The sequence below is a fragment of the Mustela lutreola genome, chromosome 1 (genome assembly GCF_030435805.1).
Source record: "Mustela lutreola isolate mMusLut2 chromosome 1, mMusLut2.pri, whole genome shotgun sequence".
NCBI lineage: Eukaryota > Metazoa > Chordata > Mammalia > Carnivora > Mustelidae > Mustela > Mustela lutreola.
Window position 1 is genome coordinate 229,551,649 of NC_081290.1, and position 23,216 is coordinate 229,574,864.

Below are 23,216 nucleotides of genomic sequence, written 5' to 3' on the forward strand. Positions count from 1 at the left end.
CTAGAGAAAATGTTAAGTCACAAGAAAGAGAAAAATACATTTATAGTACTGTCCTTAGCAAAACAAAAACAAAAACAAAACAACAACAACAAAAACCCATATATATAAGTGGACCTTCATGGTTCAAATTCATGTTGTTTTAGGGGTCAACTGTATACAGAAAAATGAAGCATACGGAAGCAAGGGAATCTCTGCCCCACCTGTCAGAATATGTGATCCTAACTGGGGCAACAGATGTCCAAAGCCATACTGTCTTCAAATCCATTTAACATTAGCTGCGTCTTTCATTTCATAGGGTGATAATGAGGGTCACGTGGATACATATATATGTTTCAAACAATAGAACTCTCCATAAATGTAAGGCAAAAGTATTGTATTTTTTTATTTATTACTTTTTATGCTCTGAGAACTAAAAGCAAACTACTGTGTTATATGCAAATTCTAATGTAATGTGCTTATAAAGTTACGGACAATTGTGGCAAGAACCTGGTTATTTATTTATTTATTTATTTTACAGAGAGAGAGAGAGAGAGACAGCAAGAGAGGGAACACAAACAGGGGGAGTGAGAGAGGGAGAAGCAGGCCCCCGTGGGGCAGGGAGCCCAATGTGGGGCTTGATCCCAGGACCCTGGGATCATGACCCGAGCTGAAGGCAGAGGCTTAATGACTGAGCCACCCAAGTGCCCCAGAACCTAGTTTTTAAACAATGTTAATTATACTATGCCTGAATTTTGCCAGGCCTGTTTCTATAGTGTTACATGTTGACCAACAAAGAAAGCTATTTCCAGACAAAGGGGCTGACAAGTGAAAAATATTACCAAATGGTACTAAAAACAAGGCGCTTCGCTTTATTCACTTTCAATACCCAGTAGAGCACACAGACACATACCTTTAGACCGCAATGACAGGAAGAGGGCAAGGAGGCCTTACCACCCCTCTCAGCTCTTCAAACAACACTTGAGGATTTCTACTTGAAGGCCTGTCTTTCTAAGCTTGTGCTTTCAAAACGGGCTGGACTGGTCCCAAATACTGAAGTAACAAATATTACTAAATTCTGTCATTTCCTCTACTAAAAAAGTGATTTTACTACTACTTCTGGTTGTGATGAAAGGTCCTATTGACTATTCAAATCCTCAACCAAGTTATGGATGCAGTATTAAATGACTTCACTCCTTTTTCTCTGGCACTTTAACACATGCCAATGCTTTCATCCACCTCCACTAACCTGGCCTATAAATTACTGAGGTGGGGCCATTTTAATAGTACGATTTGTTCACATCTCTAGAGGTGGGGTATAAATGAGACTGGCTGAGAAGAAAAAGCTCTCCTTTGACAACATGTATTAATATGTAAGGTACAGAAATATATGTAAGGTATAGAAAACTAAATCTTCAAAAAGTTGGAGATTTTTCCTCATACAATGTATGATTAGGGCTCATACTGATTAAAGCTTTTTTGATTTGTTATAAATTGAACTGTAACAAAGTGATGGTATCAAGGCCAAAGACAAAATGAAATATTTCACAAGAAATATTAGTGTAGAGAAATGTAACTGATTTCTGTGCATTGATTTTATATCCTGACACTTTACTGAATTCCTGTACAAGTTCTAGCAGTTTTGGAGTGGAGTCTTTTGGGTTTTCCACATATAGTATCATATCATCTGTGAAGAGTGATAATTTGACTTCTTCTTTGCTGATTTGGATGCCTTTAATTTCCTTTTGTTGTCTGATTGCTGAGGCTAGGACTTCTAGTACTATGTTGAATAGCAGTGGTGATAATGGGCATCCTCGCAAGAAATATTAGAAGATGGACCTTATACAGTTGAAGCAAAAAAAGGCTTAAGGTCACAAATTCGATAATAGTTTCTTTCTAAATTGTCAGAAGGGGCCTCCTGATTGCACTCTGAAACCCAAGACAATTTGTTTATAAAAAGCTGATTGTCCTCTCCTTTTAAAACTGCCACACAGTGACGAAAAATACAGAGGGCAACATACTTGCACTCTCTGGATTTAAAGGAGTTAACTTATCAATCTTTAACCCACACACAAGTGACAAACATAGTCTCTCAAATCTTCCAAAAAAATTATTAAGCTGCAGATTCAAATAAAACTAGAAACCATCTATAGTTTAAACAGATGAATAAAACTAGTTCAGCATGCTTGTGACCTTGGTTCAGTTAAGAATAGTCTTGGGAAGTGCTCCAGAGTGAGGACCAAACAGGTACCCGAGCTGAGTCTGAGGTGCAGTGTGGACTTGCCCATATTTTCCACTGCACACAGCCTCCATCTTTGTCTTGTTTTTTGTTTTCAAAGCAAGCTGAACTATTCATAGCGCCTCTTTCTTTTTTTTCTCTGGCATTCCTATGTGATGTGTGTGAGCTCTGTGTGTGTGTGTGTGTCCACACGCACATGTGCGCGCAGCTGAAATTTACCAGGAAATCCAGACATTCAGCTCTAGCCTTAATCAGGAGTAGGTTTTAGAATCTTCCAACAGATTTTGGACCTCACCCTAAGTATTTAGGGCAAGAAACAGAAAATAGAGCAAGGAGAGACAAACCTCTGCATTCAGATCAGAAATTAGTTCCACCAACCTTCCTGACATCCTGCCCCCCAGACTCTGGACTCATGTGCCCTTTTCCACACTGGCTGACCTCACCTGGAGGTACTCTCTAATTTACGTAGCCCTCTTCTCCCTTCATGCACTCTTAGGCCACTTCTGCCTTTTCCATAGTATAAAAACTATAATCAGAAAAAAATAAAACTATAATCAGTAGCATAAGACAGCCTTGAAATACAAGTCCTATTTCTTTCTTTCCTTCCTTCCCCCCCCCCCCAAAAGCAGGCTCTATGCCCTACATGTGGCTTGAACTCATGACCCCAGGATCAAGGGTAGCATGCTCCACCAAACAAGTGAGCCAGGTGCCCCTAAAGTCCTATTTCTTAGACTAAGGTGATTCTCTGCCAAAAGTGGAGAGAGGGAAAGCATCAGGTGTGGGAAGAATGGCACAAGAATGGAAAGATGAGTCACAGGTCAGAGCCTGTGGGCTCGGTAGACTGCCTGAAGTAAAGAACACAGGCTGGAATGGCAGTAATAAGCAAGCAGTATGACTGCGAGGGCGAGGAGTACGCACTTACAAAGGAAATAATTAACTGAAGACTGCAGACTAGAAATTTGATCCAATATCGGAAAAGATAAGAATCTAAATAAAATCAAATTAAACATTAAACTGATATTTGATGAGGGATAGCCAGGCAAAGATGATACCATATGGAGGAATAATTTTAGATCCATCAGGAAAGAATAAGGGAAATTTTCAGTGAGTCTTTATATGCAGACAGATAAAAGGCAGTCTTTTAAAAACAAACAAACAAAAATCATAAACCTTCTTGCTTCTACTAAAAGAGAAGGTCTGAAGATACAGCTGATAATGTCTTTAAATAACAGTCAAATCCTGGATGCTTATCCATGTGCTATTCCAACTATGTCCAAATAAAAACAATGCAGTGAAGCTGATATTCCTTTACAACTAGAAAATATACGAAACGTCTACCTCTGGAAACACAGTCAAGTATGCTACAGAAATTCTGCATGGCTCTTTTTAAAAACTGAAAACCCGAGCACCTGTTAGTCTTTCTACAGCAAATGGGAAGACTTTATTTAAATGAGATACTAACTGGCTTAATGTCGAGAGAGCTGCAAAAACCTCAGATGGGTTGGAAGGACCACGTGGTTGGTCTTTTCTTTTTGGTTCTTGCAAAACAAGGTGAGGAGACCATTAAGGACTTGCCAGAGGCACTAAACTTTTACTCCATAAACAACACCCAATGCAAAATGAGTCCCTAAAAGTGGTTTAAGAGAACAAACTGATCTAAGAGAAGAAAGCTTTATAGGAAAAAAGTTATAAATGGACATATTCAAGTACAGTCTACTAGCAAGTAACAACTTAGTAAAGGGCTTCTGAGTTTAGAAGGATTTCAATGTGCACCCACTGCTTCTCAGGAGTACTTATAATGGCGTAAAATTAAGCTGTGGCCAAAAAAGAACTTCACATTATCACCGTAACTGGTTAAATAAAACAGTCAACTGTAGTAGTACTTATTTATAAAGAAAGATGGTCAGCAATCCAAGAAGTAGGTTGTATGTGGGAAGTAGAAAAGGAGTGAAGAGAGGTTACTTACCTGTGCTATATTTTTGTTCAGAAGATAGACACCATAATCAAATTGTAACTTCTCCCCTCCTTTTGGATATAATGGAAACCTTAAAAAAAAAAAAAAAAATCCAGTAGGTTCAGAAGTTTTCCAAAGCTTGAGTAAAATAACCTCCAAGTTGTTGACACAGATAGAAGTTCCCTGAATACAGCATAAATATGTAAAGACTTGGACTACCAGCTGGTTATAGTCCCTGCAACCCATTAGCTTAATATCCTTCATAATTAGTCCAATCAGATCAATGGTTCCTTTGTTTAAAAAAAACCTGAGGGATGCCTGGTTGGTTCAGTTGGTTGAACGTGCGACTCTCGGTTTCGGCTCAGGTCATAATCTCAGCGTCACGAGACTGAGCCCTACAACGGGCTCCAAGCTTAGCGTGGAGTCTGCTGGGGTCTTTCTCTCCCTTTCCCTCTGCCCCACCCCTCCTACACATGTGCTCTCTTTCTCTCTCAAATAAATAACTTTCCAAAAAGTTGAATAGATCATGCCACAATGGACTAATACATAAAAAAATGACCCAACTAACCCCAAGAAGTTGAGACCACTATGCTTCATATTTATGCATCATAAACTTACCACTCTAAACTTAAGATCCTAAAAGCTTTTCCTCTAATAATTTGGGCCTGACAGCTCAAGTTATATTAAATAGAAAAGAAGATTAAGGGGGGAAAAATCAGACTTGAAAGCAACATATAAGATTTCTGTTTCTTTCAAGGTGGCCAAATCAACAGTACTAATATGAGTGAAAATTCATCCAAAATTTACTCACACCCACAGGCGTGCTATTTGTATGTTATTTCTCCAAGTCAATGTCATGCCACAGAGCTCTCATCAGACTTTCCATTTTAGCCTGACTCACTGAATTAACAAAGGCATGAGATTTGTGGATCCTTATCAACATGATGAGTTATTTCAGAAAATAAGTTTCTCTCACTATTACCTTTTCCTTATCCCTGCAAATGAAGAAAATGTTATATTCTACTCATATCTTCCCAATTCTCAAGACCAAAAATACATTTCTATCCTCTGAAATAAACACACAAACACAGATCAATCACAATTTAGATAGGATCAAGAAGAAAACTTCACCTTCTTTAGTTCTGCAATATATGATTATTCTCAAAAATAAAATAATCCTATTGAAATGAATGGAAGGTGACAATTAGTGGACATTCTTAATTTCAACTGTCCGAGGAAAAGATACATTCCATAAAGTCTGATGGATATTGTTTTCCAGGAAAAATAAAGGAAATAATTGAAAACCTTTATATTGGGGCACCTGGGTAGCTCAGTGGGTTAGAGCCTCTGCCTTCATCTTAGTCAGGATCCCAGGGTGCTGGGATCAAGCTCCGCATTGGGTTCTCTGCTCAGCAGGGACACTGTTTCCTCCTCTCTCTCTGCCTACTTGTGATCTCTGTCTGTCAAATAAATAAATAAAATCTTTAAAAAAAACCCTTTATATTAAATTAAAAAAAAAAAAAGATTTATTTATTTATTTATTTATTTGCCAGAGAGAGAGAGAGAGATCACAGGTAGGCAGGCAGAGAGGAGGAAACAGGCTTCTGGCTGAGCAGGGAGCCTGACGTGGGGCTCAATCCCACAACCCTGAGATCATGACCCCAGCCAAAGGCAGAGGCTTAACCCACTGAGCCACCCAGGGGCCCCATATTAAATTCTTGAAAGCTGTTGATTACATATGGTTTCCGAAAGGTAAATTCACTGTGCTATAAAATTACAGGCATTGTGGAATGAGTAAGTTCATGAACTTCTTTATTCTCTACTAAGGGAACACCGAATGTTTCATACATCCATCAAGAAGATAAAGCTTTGTATTTAATTGAAACAGCAAAAAATAAAGCAGGCCATGTGGTGTGTCCCTAAATTGAGATACATAAAAATAACAGCAGACCTGGGGATAAAAATATATGTTTATAAAAAATATATGTTTATAAAAAATAAAAAATTAAAAAAAAAAAAAGGGCACAAAGGCAAAAAAAAAAAAAAATAACAGCAAACTTAGGATAAGCAAAGTGCAGCACTAGGCTTTCCCAGGGTGTTTGGGCATCATCCAAATTTGTATGAGGTATCTTGCAAAGAAACTACCTAATTGCAAAGACGTAGTAACACAGGGGCCCTCTGGAAGGAATCTATTAGAGTCCCAAAGTTCTGTATTATGTAGTTGTTATTCTATAAACATCACATGTAGACTATCTGCACAGCTTTCCAATCCCACATATATCTACACCTTCAAGTTACCAATACAGAAACAGTACATTGAAATAAGCACATGCTAATAAGCCAAGTCTCTACATTCCTGAAAAATGGATCTCACAACATGGACTTTATTACTTCATCAGGACTTCTTTATAGAAAAAGTCATAAGGTGTGTACATAACATTAAAACAAATCTGAAGAGTGATTAAAGCCAAAGGTTCAAATAGGATAATTTTAAGACAGATCGATCATTAGGACAGAGTTCCTATCTTACATTGCTTTCAAAAAAAATTTTTTTTAAAGATTTTATTTACTTATTTGACAGAGATTGAGAGAGAGAGAGAGCACAAGTAGGCAGAGAGGCAGGCAGAGAGAGGCGGGAAGCAGGCTCCCTGTGGAGTAGAGAGCCCAATGTGGGGCTCAATCCCAGGACCCTGAGATCAAAACTTGAGCTGAAGGCAGAGGCTTAACCCACTGAGCCACCCAGGTGCCCCCAATTGGGAAATTCTTATAGGTTATATTTCATATGGGTTTTATAATAATCTCATTTGACTATAAAAAGCATGCAGTGAAGCAGATGGTCCAGGGTTTTTGTTAAAAAAAAATGATTTGCCTTGATCACCTACTCAGTGGGAGAGACATGACTGGAGTATTAGGTCTTCAATTATAAATTCAGTATTCATTATCGCCTCTAAATGCTTAAGAGAAGCAGCACAACCAGGATCACTAGAAGAATGGGAGCTCTGGTTCTAAGAGAAATGGTTGAAAGAATAAGAGATGTTCACTCTGGAGCACAGAAGTTGCAGAGAAAACAAACGAAGGACTTCCAGAGAGAAAAAGAATTGTTTTTGTTCTCATGGTTTCAAACAGGGAGAACCGAAGTTAATGGTAAAAGTTACAGGAAAATTGATTTCACCCAGAGTCACTCAAAATCCAAAAGATCCTGGGTAAAGGCAGCCAATCAGAAGATGGACAACAAATAATGGACATATATTCAGGGGCCTAATAGGCTGAATGGTGGCCCCCCAAAGGTATGTCCATACCCAAATTCTGTGAATGTGACCTTATTTGGAAAAAGGGCTGCCATTAAGTTAAGGTCCCAAGATGAGATCGTCTTTAGTTATCTGGGCAGGCCCTATAGCCAATACATGTCTGTATCAGGGCCACACAGAGGAACAGACGCAGAGGTGAACATCATGTGAAGATGGAGGCAGAAATTAGTTGCATAGCCTTACCTGGGACCACTAGAGGCTGGAAAAGGCAAGGAAAGATTCTCCCCAAGAGCCTCTGGAGGGAGTGTGACCCTGCTGATACTTTAGTTTAGGACTGCAGGCCTCTAGAACTATGAGAGAATAACTTTCTGCTGTTTGAAGCCACCAAGTCTGTGATATTTTGTTACAGCAGCCCTAGAAACTGACACACAGGTGAGGGGGGTGGGAGTACCAAACACTGAATGACTCAGTAGACTAGATGAAGTATACCTCCTCCATCTCCAGGATTCTGTAATATTAAATAAGCAAAACTAAATATACTGAATATAACTTCATCTTTCCTTCAGGAACCAAGAAAATATTTCAAGACTGTAATCCAAAGAGTCATGATAGTCAACAGCTAAGGCTGCAAAGTAGATCTACTGAGATGCCAGTAAATGGAATGAGCAAAAAAGAGATTCTTATGTATATGAATTCACATATAGATATGTGTGAATTACTTTCTATGTGTGTGCATGTGTGGTACACGAAGAATGAATTTCACTGAATTTGGAAAAAAACTGTAAAAGGAAGTGACTATGAGTCATTCTTCCTTTAAAAAGATAACAGTTATTAAAAGCACTACCCTCTCCCCAACCTAGACAATTTTACAAAGAATTCCAAATTGGTGACAGTTTCTTGCCTTCACCTTCAGGAACCCACATCAAGGTCTGTTCTTTAATGGTTCAACTGGGGATAAGGACATGATATAGTTAATTGAAATTTTTTATTGTGTATATTAAGATCAATTCTGCTCAGTGCATCTGTAGAAAACGTGACAACATATATACTCAGTATATTTTGAGGTCATGACTTTACTTCAAACTAACGTACTTTCTCCTCTTCAGATTAGTTTCCTACCACCACTTTTATCAGTTACTCAGGCTTAAAATGACATTCAATCTTTAGCCACCTTCTTTGCCTTTTGTATTTGCAATGATTCACCAAGTCAACAAGTCATTTTTCCTTGAAACATTACTATCTCTCCCTTCCACTGCCACTCTAGAAAATTCTTTGCTGTTGTATGCATTTCAGGATGTTTTAGCTGCATTCCTGGCTACTCATTAGAAGCCAGAATTATTCTTTATCCTCTTAAGTTTTTTTTTTTTTTTTTTAAACTCATGTTGCTTCTCAGCTCTGCTTCCTAATCACTTATTGTCTTCAATTTCCACTCCTCTGCCCAGCTTTCCAGGCCTAAGGGACCAGACCTGTCTGCCTGATGTATGTGCAGCTTATTATGCTCAAGTGGTTTCTTCACAGTCTCAAGACACACGAGCTCATCACTCTCTGCCTTTGCGCACTTACTAGAAATGCTCATCTCCCTTTCCTTCCACCTGGCAGAGGAAAAGAGACTGTTTCACTTGGTCATGACTAAAGAAAAAAAAACTCACATTTTGTTTTAAAGGACTTTATTTATTAATTTGATAGACAGAGAGATCACAAGTAGGCAGAGAGGCAGGCAGAGAGAGGGGGAAGCAGGCTCCCCACTGAGCAAAGAGCCCGATGCGGGGGCTCGATCCCAGGACCCTGAGATCAGGGCAGGAGCCAAAGGCAGGGGCTTAACCCACTGAGCCATCCAGGCGCCCCAGGAGCCCTAGGCGCTCACATTTTTCTACTGAGTTGTATAGTATCACTAAAGCCTTAAGTGTGTGTCACTGCAAGTTGATGCTAATGCGGTGACACCATGAGGCAGACCACAGGCACACTTACAGGATGGGAAAGGGCTGCAGTAGAACAAAGGAAAGGGAAAGGAAATAAAGTCAGTAAGGTAAAGGGTCTGGGTCATGCCCAGTCACAATAAGGACTTTGGCTTTTACTCCAAATGAGGGGAAACTCTGTGGGATTGTGAGGACAAACTTCAGGGGAGAAGAAAGGAAACATGGAAAGGCCACTGCAAAAATCAAAGCAAGGGAAGAGGGTGGTTTAAACCAGGACAGCAGCTGTGGAAGTGGTCAGAAGTGGCTGAATTGGCCTGTTTTGAAGACAGAACCAACAAGATTGGTTGGCTAATCTTACATGATGTATGGGAGCCAGGGAAGTCAAGGAGAACTCCAAAGTGGTTGGCCTAAACAAGTGACAGAATTTCATCTCAATGTTGACACAAGTACAGGTGGCATTGAAACAGACAGTTAGTGGCTGGTGTGAGGAACAGAATGCGGGCTCAGGGCTGCAGAGGACAGCAGAGGCCAGACAGGGCGAGGTCCTGTAAACCATATGATACCAAGACTATACCCTTAAGGACAATGGGAGAATAACCAAAGACTTTTTTAAGTGTGGGAGTGACAGGATTGGGGTTATATTTTGTAAAGAGCACCCTGACTACTGCAGACCTGGGTTAGAGGTTGCTACAGTGATCTAAGCCAGAATGGTGACAGTTTTGATTAGGATTCCAATAGTGGAGAGGAAAAGATGTGAATGGATTTGCACTATAATTGACTGGTGGAACTGAAAGGACTTTGGGACAGATTGGTTGTAAAGGTGGTGAAAGGGAGGAGTCAAAGTTGACCATTTTGTGTTTTGATTGAGTAAGTAGGTAGATGGTGTTATCTGTGAAATGAGACTGGGCACTGGAGGAGGAACAAGTAAATATGTTATTTAGGTGTATAATAGATATAAAATATATGTGTTATACACAATTTTATTATATATAAGGTTAGAAGAGAAATTTGGGGTAAAAATGTTAAGGAATTATAAAAACTGAGATGGAGGGGTGCCTGGGTGGCTCTGTGGGATAAACGTGTGCCCTCAGCTTGGGTCATGATCCTGGGGTCCTGGGATCAAGCCCCATATCAGGCTCTCTGCTCGGTGGGGAGCCTGCTTCTCCATTTCCCTCTGCCTATTGCTCTGCCTACTTGTGCTCTCTCTCCTGTCAATAAATAAATAAAGTATTTGAAACAATAATTGAGATAGGTACTACAGCCATAGATATGAACGAGATGGCCTACAGAAATCATAAAGACAGCTATTTCAGAGCCTTGAGAATATCAACAAGGAATGGTGAAAATGAAGAGCAGCCAGAAAAGAACTAGTCAGAAAGATTTAAGGAAAACCAAGTGTCTCATCAAAAAAGCTCAGAGAAAGTGTTGATTTAAGAAAGACTATATTATCAATAGTTAAATGCGGCTGACAGATTAGGCAAAATGGACATGAAAACATGTATAATGGATGTAATTGTTAGAGTTCATTGGTAGGGAGCTTTGGAAATATGGTAAACACAAGTTTAAATGAAGTAGTGGGGGATGACGGAAGGCTGGTATGAATTCAGGAGTGATGAAGTGGGAAAATGGAGTGGAGAATTTGGCACAGAGAACAGTGAGCTCAGTAACAGGAGGACAAGGTGAAGCACAGCAAAACTTCCTGAGAAGATGAGATGGACAGGCTCTCCATCCTACAGGTGAGGATACAGGAGAAAGATCTGCCTTAGGTGGCAGGTGGGACAACTATCCCATTATAGGAAGGATAAAGAAAATGAAAAAAGCCTGGATAAACACAGTTTATCCATCTGACAAATTTCCACTGAACTCACACTGTGCCAGCTATAGTGCTGGTGGCAGAGACAGGAGGGTGTGCACACACAGACAATGAAGCCTGGAATCCAGTGGAGTACACGGGCATTGCTCATATAATCACTAACAAATATATAATTTATAAATTAAGTACTCAGAAGGAAAGAGCACTATTCCAGAAAAGAAGAAGACAAAAACTAAGAGTCAGGGAAGACTTGTGAAAAAAAGTGACACTCCAGCTGAGATCTCAAAGATGGGTAAAAGCTAAGGGAAGGAATGTTCCAATTAGAGGAAGCAGCATATGTAAAGGCCCCGTTTCAGGAAGGAGCATTGTGCTTCAAGGATTGGAAGGAGGGCCAGTATATTGGACTGAGGCGAGTTGTGCTCAGAGATAAAGCTGAAGCTGGATAGGAGGGAAAATTTGCAGGGCCCCCTACCCTCTAGATATGCCTAGATTATGGTCTGATTCTTTTCCTAAGAGAATCAAGAAACCATGGAAAGACTTTAAATAAAGGTGTAACTTGCTCAGAATTCTACTTGATACCTTCCTTTTTAAATGAGCACTTTCTCTTTGAACTTTCCTGATGATGACAGATTTGCATTTTGAAGAAATTATGGCTGATTACAGTGGAAAATGGTTTGGAGGTGAGACCAGCTTGTTATACACGACTAGGGCAGAGATCATGGTTGCCTGGACTAAGGTAGTGATATTAGAAATGGTAAAAATAAGACTAATTTAGAAGGCTTTTAGGAAATAAAATCATAAAGATTCCTATCTGGTTGGAAGTGAAGAGTGATGGAGAGGGTGGGATCATGGATAACTCTTAATGTTTGTTCTGCTGAACCAAACAGGAGCTTGATCAAATGGCAGAACATCTTGAACAATGTAATGGAACTGCAGAGCACTACTCGGAGCCCAGAAGTGGTTATTAATCACGAGTTTATAATGTACATTGTGTGACTTTCTCTAGACATCTCCTTGGATGCAGCAAGTACAGAGAAAATGGACAGCAGGGCTGTAAAGATGAAAAAAAAACTACAAAGGGCAAGATGAAGGTGTTACTAAAATAATGGGCCATAACATCTAAACTGGAAAAAAGGGGCCAGGGTCTAAAGGCCACCAAGAGGAGCAATGAACAAATGGCTGAAGGAACGAGCAGAAGGAGAGAAAGTATTCAGAGAGCAAGAATCAAGATTTTGGATGTGAACTGAAATGATGACATGAACCATGAGATTAAGTGAAAACAATGAAATGCAAGAGGTGATTGGTAACAAAGATCAAGAAAATGAAGGCCAGAGTGCTGGATCATCCATTTGGGTGTTAATTTCACCCATAATAGCAAGACCTTGAATAAAGAGAAAGAGTATTTCTCTTTCCCAAATACTCTGCTTTCTCTGTTTCTCAGTTGCCAGAATATGAGTGTAAGGGCATTATAACTGGGAGATTGGTAGGGGAAAGGTTGTATAGTTGAAGAATACATTCTCAAAAGAGAATGGTTCTTGTAGGTTTGCTTTACCAACAGAGTAGTGAGAATCTAGAAAAAGCAATGAGGAGCAAGAACACCCTAACCTCACCTCCTAAATCTGAATACCCAGCATTTTAAAAAAATGAGTAACTACCAATGAGAAGGCTATAGGAAAAGAAGGGTCCTCAGAGAAAATTCAGACTCAGTTAGGCTGAACTCTGATAAGAACCTGAAGATATAGGAGGGTTTGTTGATTATACAGATGCACTTTCAGAGGATCCAGCTGAAGGGCTTGAGTCTGGATCAGAGTCAAGGATGTAGAGGGCATTTTGAGGATGATGGAGATGACAAGACACGATTTTTTAAAAAATGTATGTTCAAATGTCAATTTATTATTTTCTCTTTTCTATCTTATTTAAAAAATTTTATGATAATAAAATATTTTGAAACGTTTTGGTAGGAAGTTGAGGTATTCTCACTGGATAGTTTCTGTCTTCTCTGTAAAATCAGAAATGAGGCAATTTATCAAGCATGAAAGGGAAAGTCAGGGATGGGAAAAAAGGAGAGAAGTTCTGATATAGTCACACAGCAGGAGAACTAGTTATCTAGGATGCATTAATCGAGCGGAGATGGAGGAGTCTAAATATACAGCACCAGCAGTCTTTCCAGCTGTTACTGTTGTTCCAGGGGCTAAGTGGACTGGAGGTAAGAATGATGGGATGGGGCGTTTAGGATATTGACAAAAGAGAAGCTATGAGGAAAAAGCTACTACGATAGAAGAATAATGACAGTGGCCTACTAGGGGCAGGATGACGGCTCAAGTCTCTAAGGGGGTACATTAGTGAGTTTTTAAATGATCCTAACATACATCAAAACCCCAAAAATCTAAACAATGTCAATTATAAAATATTTCTCCCAGGAAAAAATATTTTGTCTAATTTCTAAACAACTAGAAATTGCAGTGATTGTTTTATATATATATATATATATATATATATATATATATATATATATATATATATATGCTTCAAATCAGGGTTTTATTTTTTTCATTACCCCCCCATAAAAATTCTATCTATATGGACGTTAGTTCAGAGAGCTCCCAGTTATACAGTCAGCTGAATGAAGTGGACGAGGCTATATACTTCCATCTCTAGTGTTGGTTTTGAAATTTGAATGGTTTAGAATGGTCTGGAATGCTCTGGGCATGTTTGTGTCTCCAAACTGTTCCATGCTACATATTCTTGTGTTGAAACAGTAAATTCAAAGTAAACAATGATGGTAGTGTGTAATTTTTTGTCTGACTTTTTTTCTGGTATAGAGTTTTAGATAAGATTATTCAGATACAAAACTACTGCAGTTGGCCTTAAACAAGGTATGGTGACATACAAGCCTTTAAAATTGTTCCTTGAAGATGGACACACTGAAACTGTGTTCAATAAAAGAGTAAACATATACACATTTTCTCAATGAAAGAAAATTTTCTGCCTTTCTTTTTTTGCCATTATTTGTTTCATTTCATGATCATTAGTGGACACAATTTTATCATATAGAGAAAACAGTATTAAAAATTACCTACTCCAAGGGCACCTGGGTGGCTCAGTCTGTTGAGCATCTGACTGTTGATTTTGGCTCAGGTCATGATCTCATGGTTGTGAGATCCAGCCCCACATTAGGCTCCTTGCTCAGTGCGGAGTCTGCTTCTCTCTCTTTCTCGTTTCTCTCTCTCTCCCCCTTATTACTTTTCCCCTCCCCCTGGCCCACACTCTCTTTCTCTTTCTCTCTCTCAAATAAATAAATCTTAAAAGGTGATCCACTCCAGTGTCAAAAACACTAGGTACATGCCCCTGAAAAATGATTTTAAATTGCCACCAGGAAACACAGCAGATATTACTTGCTCTAGACCCAGATATATGGAGGTGTGAGACAAGAAACAGTCTCCCATTAAGACAGCTCTAGGGTAAGTGATATTTTTAGGAGAGAGCCACTTATTTTACTTACATCAAGCAGTTGTATAGTCAGTGGTATATCTGAGTTGTTTACACAATAATATAGTAAAAGGATTGAAAGCTTGTCTATATTATAATCACTGAAGAAGAATTTTAGAAAGCAAAGAGGAAAGATCTAGGGAGGAAGTAAGGACAGTGATAAGAGATTAGAGGAGAAGCAGCAAACAATAACTAACAATGTAGAAATACCATGAGCAGAGGGTGACAAAAGTCCTCACAGGAGAATAAGAAGAGTGATTTTTTTTCTTCCCCATCTTCCTCTATGGGAAGAAAAGGGAGAGAGATTGTAGAACAGAAGATCTCACAGGCCAATAAATGAGATTATACTGGATACGACAGGTAATAAGATGCCATCACAAGTTTTTAAAGGAGAAATCATGTAATGAAAAGATTTACATCAGATTATTTTCCTTGGCAATATTAAATATAGTTCTTTAGAGCTGTACTAAAAAGAGAATGGAATTTCAGGGAAATAGAATTCCAAATAATTTCAGTAAGAAGGTTAAAAATAATCCCCATTTTTTAACTTGGTAAGCTGCAGAGTTGTGGAAATTGTTAAAGAACTCAATATCAATTTCCTTGCAGAAACCTTTCAATTTTTCCACACCCTTTTGCTAACTGTTGAAAAATAGTCTACAGGCAAATTTCAGTGAACAGGACAAAATTAAAGGATGGAAACCATGTCTTTTTTAATAGTCAGTTTTGTAAAATAAAAATTCTGCCAAGAAAATCAAAATCACATTCCACAAAATTAACAGCCATCTTCTATTTGCCTGGGTTTAATAGCACCTGTTTCCCACAAAATCTGCAAACGTTAAAAGACCCCCACAAAATCCTACAATTAAACATGCAAGGTGCATAAACCTACCATACTTGGTAATGCCAGAAGATTTTTCCATCTGGAACAGGAATTCGGAAAAAAGACCATTCACCATTTAGAATTTCTAAAGACAACTTCCCGAAGGGTGCATATAATATAGGTTTGTTTAAACATATCGGTGCACCTAATGGAACAGTCTCTGTAAACTGCTTCTTTATCAGTGCTAGGAAGATAATAGGGACTCCATGTTGTATAACAAAATAATGCATTTAATTATAATACCTATTTAGAAGTGGGGGAAGGAGGATGAGAAAAATAGAAGGGGGATATAAGGCTTTTAAGTTATGAAAGTCAGAGTTCTAAAAGTCTGGCTTTGAAGTCAGGCATAGGCTCAGATTCCAGCTTTGCTATTTACGTGTAGTGTTAACTTAGGCATGCTCTAACCTATTTCCAAATCTCTACAATGGGTTTAATAATACCAATCTTTCAGGACTGCTATAAGAACTGAATTACAAAAAAATCTAAGAGCCAACACAGTTACTAGGATACAGTAGGCATTCAATTATTATTACTACTATGCTTTATTTCCTGGCCTCACCTCTCCTACATCTATCTCTATGTGCCACAATGGAAGATACCATAGTTTACTCACTTTGCTGCCTCCTGAAATCACACAGTATTCTTATGCACCTGGTACTTCCTATCCCATATTTTAGTTGTTTACACAGAAGTCCTATTTTCTCTATTACACTATAAATTCCTCGAGAACGTAAGTGTTAAGTTCAGAGCCTTACCCACCGTAGGTATTCAACAAATACCTGCAACAAATGAATAAAGACTAAATTTAAAAAATACTGAAGAACAAGTATCTGATGATATACAGCCCTGTAAATTTAAAAAAAAAAATAAAGATTTTAAGACAGAAATATTTTCATCTTTCTTTCTTAACCTTAATATAATATACCTAGACAGTCAACTCCCATTTTTAGAAAGTGTTCCAAACTCTGCTCAAAAGAAAAATTTGTGGGCAGGGGGAGAAAATTTCAAGTTACAGAAGGTGTTTACCATGGATTAGTAGGAAGCAGTGCCTTCCAGCACTAGAGTAAGACAGCCAATAAGCATAGTGACACTACAGCAATGCAGACGCTGATGTTGGGACTCTGTTCTACATTAGCAATACAACAGGACTGTCCTATAGGCACTACGGAGGTGCCCACCATCACACAGTCCTTCTTAATACTCAACAGCCACCAATCCCACTCTACTCCACCTCACCCCTGCCCGGAGTCTGGATTAGTTCTGTCCTCACAGAACCGTGTACCCTAACACAGTACCCTTTGCATTATATTGTAATTGATTACTCATTCCTTTGAATCTAAGAATGAAAAACGTGAGGCTAAGTCTTAATACTGTACCCCAGTTTCTAGAGTACAGCATCTGGAATATATTTACTTGTGGGATGGACGGAAGAGTGAATGTGGCTGTAGAGCCACAATTCCGATGCATGCCTGTTTGATTCCTAATCCTGTGCTTTCAATTCTACACCACTGTCCCCATCTAGTAATAAACCCATTTTGTGAGTCTGTGTTATTTTGTAAACTTCATTTACTCAAGATTTCTGTAAAAATTCATGGGACTTCCTTCTTCATCTCAAACGTCAGATGTTCATGAAGCAAATAATTTCCAAATTCATCAACTGCCTGGGTAAGCTGGCATCTTGAAAACCACCAAATCTAGCTTTTATACGACAACATTTCGGGTTTACAGCTAAATTGAAAAGGTGAGATTGTTAACACCAATATCTATAGATCTCATTAAAATCCAAAATGTAACTTCTAAAGTCCTAGTAACAACATTACATATATGTATGACTTTGGGGATTTATACATAAAGAAGAGTGGTTAAAAAACATGGAAATAAACCCAAAATGTTTTGAAATATCCACTTAATTTCACTACATTGATTTTTTAATCATTGTGTACATAAATTTCTTAACTACTTTAGTTTTAAAGGTTAATTTTAGATCATTTATCATGAAGCCTAAAAATGTCTATGTGCTTTCTAGATGTCAAAGCTCAAAATTACATATATAAGTTAACTAAAGTGAGTTTGCTAAAATGAATATGCTGTCTAGGAATTCCATATATTTAGAATATATTTGAGGGCGCCTGGGTGGCTCAGTGGGTTAAGCCGCTGCCTTCGGCTCAGGTCATGATCTCAGGGTCCTGGGATCGAGTCCCGCATCGGGCTCTCTACTCAGCAGGGAGCCTGCTTCCTCCTCTCTCTCTCTGCCTGCCTCTCTGCCTACTTGTAATCTCTCTCTGTCAAATAAATAAATAAAATCTTAAAAAAAAAAAGAATATATTTGAGAAAGACATATTTCAATTCTGAAATTGCAAAAGGAATCACTTCAACTCATCATTTCACCCAATTTCAGAGCACAGAAAGATAATTTAGTGGCCCTTAAAAGTCCTTCTGTTTAAGTGAAGATTCCACAGGAGGAGAAAACTCCAAGGATAATTGACCTGACAGCAACCAATGCTAACATCTAGGTTGTCATAATCAATCTGCTTTAATTATCAACAAGTTTTCTCCATTTCTGCCCAGTCATTTAGAGCTGACCTCTGACAAGTACTTACAAGTCATCGAAATCTCATTTTATTTTATAGCCTCATATTTGTTATTGGGCTAATCTTTACCTGTTCTACATCACACAACAGCTTAAATATTTGAATGGCCCAGCAATAAATTTCCATGGTCCCCCTGGGTCAGTCAGATGTTAGCTGTTAAGTAAAGCTAAAAGGATCTATGCTTCATAAATTTCCTTCAGGGTCCACATTTGCTCTTACAGGCTAGGCTTTCAAGCCCAAACATCTTTATAGCTATGTGCAGTGATTTATTAACTCCTCCTTGTTTTTATCCAAAAAGATCTATCACATATGTATCAATAAGCTGGTGTGCTGGTGACTGCTTTTTATTGTACATATAACCACCTGCCTTTAATACAAACTTGAGTCTAAAGCTTTTGTAAGCGCTTGCCGGATTTAACTACCTTCACCTGTTTCTAATTTGGTATAAAACATATGGTTTAACTCTGTTATTTAGTTCTAAGTCAGCCTTTCCTCTTATGGACCCAACAATATAAAACAAACCCAGAGCACAAAAAGCTAAATTTGGTGGATGTTACACACACATACACACACACACACACACACACACACACACACACACACACACACACTTCCCCAATTACTTCTGAAGAGCACTTCTGACAAATAACAGGAATAAAATATTTTGCAGTTATGAAATTATTACATTTCTTTGCAAACAATTAGATATGTCCCCTATTACTCTCAAGGGTTCTAAGAATTATGCCCAAACTACAAAAGTGACTGTTTTATCTCAGGACCTCAAAAAAGGGAACAGCCATATCTGGCTGCCTGTGAGGTCAGGGAAGAGTATTCCTATCTTTACATTCAGGAATCTACATCCAGCCAGATGAAAGCAAGATTTTCTTTTCCCTTCCCTTATCCTTCTATAAATTAGACCAAAAGTTGGAGAGGCGGGGCACCAGCAGAGAGAAAGAACCACCACCTAACCCAGCATGGTAAAGTCAATACTAAAATTAAGAGTGTCTGGGTGATAGGGCAGGGAGGAGTAAATCCTCAGGAAAAAATGACTAATAGAAATGTCTAGGAAAGGCAGAGAAGTCAACACAGCCTCCCACAGCTCTACCAGACTTCTTTCCTACACACATTTACTTTTCCAGTCATGGTGGGACCTGACAACACTGGTCACAGCTGGCATTTAATCTTCCATTCAAATTCCTCTCATCCTTTGAGGCCCAATGCAAAAAACCTCTATCAACTCTACTTCTCCCAACTCTCCAATCAGAATTGATGGTGCTTCCATAAGATTTATTAGTATTTATGCATCATTTGGGAGCTTTCACATATTTACATGTCTCTCTCTTATACAATAATCTAACAGGCACTGAATAAATGTTCACTGAATTGTATTGAATTGGTTTACAAAGAAAAAGATTTTGTATAAATGAAGCACATGGAAATTAATGTCATTTTTATTAAAATAATATTTATACACAAAGTCAAATTTCTCTACAAACCTGAAGTAAAAACATCAGTTTGCATGCTTATTAGCTAATACCTTAACTCTACCTCAATTCCTAGATCCCAGAGCCAATTATTCTCAACACTTTAAGCTGCCTTTTCCCCTTGGTATTTACCCTACATATATCTAATTAATATCCTATATTCCTGTTTCTAAATTCTACTGACAACCTGCTGGGGAAGGATTTAGCTCTCTTACATGCTGCTTCCCCACCTCGTCTCAAAACACCCATATTTCCCCTCCTCCCATTCTCTCAACAGGGTCAACACTACAACTTTTGGTTAAATCAGTTTAAATCAATATGTAACATTACAGCATCAAAAGCACATAATTACTATTTTGAGCTAAGCTACATAGTATACAATATTTACATCTTCCTTCTTTTAAGCTTGGTTCTTCCTGGAGTTAATAACTATAGTTCATTTGCTAAATTTATCGATGTATACCTCTCACTAATTCAGCCCCTGACTCCCTGAAAGCCATGAAAATTCCTTCTTGATACAGTTAAATACATCAGATACTCTCTCCGTTTCAACTCCTTCTTCAAGTCAGTCCACCTGCTCACTAGCCCAATTGAAAAGCTGACCTGCAAATTCCCTTCACCACCAGGCTGATCCCTTCTTTTCCTTAAATGATGTTTTTACTTGCTTTATTCCCTTGTATTAACAGAACACATCTTCCAGGAGCTCCCTAGAAAAGGCGCAGAGGTAGGTTTTTTTAGGGACTTCCATGTCTGAAAGTCTTTTCTCTAGTCTTACATTTGATTGGTCTGACAGATAGATAAATCGAGGTCATAGGAATGACTCCCGGTACGTCAAGGGCATGCCCCACTGTTTTGTAATTTTCAGTGTTGCCGTTGAGCAGTCAGACACTATAACTCCTATTCCTTTGTATGTATTTATTCCCCTTTGTAAGCTTTCAGAATCTTCACTTTACCTCCAGCATTTTGAAATATCACAGTTCTCAGCACCCGGTGGGCTCTTGCAATCTGAAATCAAGTCTTTCAATTATTGGATTTTTTCTCACATTCTTTCTTGGATGATTTCCCACACTGTTTTCTCTGTTTCTTTTCTGTACACACCTCTCTAGCCTCCTTGCGCTCGGAAGAAATAGATTTCTCAGTCTCTTGTGGAGGATGGAACATGTGAAAGTCCTTATAGGAGGAAAGAGTGCTCATTTTCCTGATGGTTGAATAAGACAGACACTCGAACAACCATCTTGGTACGATGAGGGCCACAACCCAGGGATGGCAGACAGAGAGCTTCACAGAGCCTGAATTTTCTGAAGCTTTTATGGAACTGCCATTCCAGTCCTGGATTACTGATCGGATTTTTATGTGCAATAATAAAATTTTATCTGTTTAAGTCCTTGTTAATTTGAGGTTTCCATTACATGCAGACAAACCCCAAACTGATACTCTTTCCCCAGACTGACGCTTGGAGAGTGACTTGACCAAGATTAGAGTGAGAAGGAGGAGAGCTAACTCAGGTCTTACACCCAAGATTGATACATACATACCTCACTTGCCTGTGCTTTTGCATTACTGAGCTTCCCAGATACCACCAGCCTCCCCTCTCCCCAGACTGAAGGTTTGTGGCAATGCTATGTTAGGCAAGTCTGCTGGTATCATTTTCCCAATAGCATTTGCTCACTTTGTGTCTCTGTGTCACACTTTGGTAATTCTTAACAGTATTTCAAACCTTTTCATTCCTACTATATTTGTTAGGGTGATGTGTGATCAGTGATTACAAATTGCTGAATGCTCAGATGATGGTTAGCATTTTTATCAATGAAGTTTTTAAATTAATACATTTTTTAGACATAATACTACTGCACAGTTAATAGACTACAGTAGCATAATTCCAAAAAAATTCATTTCACTTGCTTTATTATGCTATTTGCTTTGTTGTGGTGGCCTGGAACTGAACTGACAATATCTCTGAGGTATGCCTAAACTTTCAACTGCAATTGGCTTTCTTTAAGTTATACATTCTAGAACCAGATACACATACATGTCATAATTTAAGAATTGGGTACAATTACTATTTCAAGAAAAAATAATAGAATTCAGGTGTCAAGAGTTCTGATCCCTCTCTCACCAGAGGTAAGAATAAAATTTGTTTTATGAATTTTACTGAGCCAAATGATGGAGACAGATATGTTTTTAAAAAATCATGCAAAATATGATTATAAAGTTTTTCACCAAATTTGAATATAATGTTGGAAGTGATCTAATTTAAAATGTGGACTTTAAATAAATAAAAATAAAATGTAGACCTTAGTGTAGACATATAGCAAGTTACCCTACAGAACACTGAAGACATGTACCAACATATTAAGATACTTCTCATAGGGGCACCTGGGTGGCTCAGTGGGTTAAAGCCTCTGCCTTCAGCTCAGGTCATGATCCCAGGACCCTGCGAGTCCTGCATCAGGCTCTCTGCTCGGCAGGGAGCCTGCTTCTCCATCTCTCTCTGCTTGCCTCTCTGCCTATTTGTGATCTCTGTCTGTCAAATAAATTTAAAAAAAAAAAAATCTTAAAAACAAAAGATACTCCTTATAAAAACTTAAAAAAAAAAAAGTGATTTCAAATATAAGGCCCAAGCTGAGTGTCACTTACACACAGTAAAAGCCCAGTAAATATTTATTAAATGAATACCAATTGGTTCTTGATTCATTTGCTAAAAAATATTTCCCAGCTGTTCCTCAACCTATAGTAACTATTTCCACATCTTTGTTCCTGATGTTTATATAATTCATCTATCACCTTCTCTTTCTTTTTATTTTTAAAGATTCTTTTAAAAGATTTTTTTTATTGATTTGAGAGACAGAGATGGGGAGAGAGAAGTCACCTCTACAATGAGCACAGAGCTGGATGTGGGGCTTGATCTCATGACCTGAGCTGAAATGAAAAGTCCGACGCTTAACTAACTCAGCCACCCAGGCACCCCTATTTTTAAAGATTTTTAAAAAAGATTTATTTATTTCAGAGAGAGAGCGTGTGTGTGGGTTGGGAGTGGATGGGGGTGAGGGTGAGGGTAAGTAGGCTCCCTGCTGAAAGGGAGACTCTGAGATTATGACCTGAGCCAAAGTCAAGAATTGGTTGCTTAACCAACTGAGCCACCCCACCCAGAGCGCCAAGATTTTTTTAAATTAGAGCATAACAACCAAATAACTATGTATCTACAACCGAGGCCTGACAATTGATATTATTTTTGCATTTTTTAGTAAAATAGAAACATTGCAAATAAAGTGAGCCTCCACTGTTCCCTACCACAACTACTTCCCCATTTTTGACAACAGTTAGGATGCTTTCAACTTTAAGTGACAGAAAACTCATATCAACTGATTTAAATAAGAAGAATGGAGACTAGTTCCAAAATTGGCTAACTCGGGAACTTGAGGACTTTATCCGGGACTCAGGTTTTCCCATCTTTCTATCCTGCCATCTTTAGAAAGTTGGTTTAGACCCATTCATGGTCATAAAATGGTTGCTACACATTCAGGTATCATTTCTGGAGACAACGTCTAGTAGACAATGATGGACTTATCTCTCAGGCCATTGGTCACAAATCACATATATATATTATACATAAATTTTTCATTAAA

The 23,216-nt window shown here is 38.4% G+C and overlaps 1 protein-coding gene across 4 annotated transcripts in view; it reads right to left on the minus strand.

Annotated features, from left to right (window-relative positions):
- The window catches only part of UVRAG (UV radiation resistance associated), a 309,934-nt gene that overhangs the window by 74,899 nt on the left and 211,819 nt on the right, over positions 1-23,216 (minus strand). For all 4 annotated transcript variants that reach the window (XM_059188600.1, XM_059188612.1, XM_059188622.1 and 1 more), the window contains exon 13: positions 4,182-4,260. In XM_059188600.1, coding sequence (XP_059044583.1) covers positions 4,182-4,260 — 79 coding nt within the window. The remainder of the gene's footprint in view (positions 1-4,181; positions 4,261-23,216) is intronic.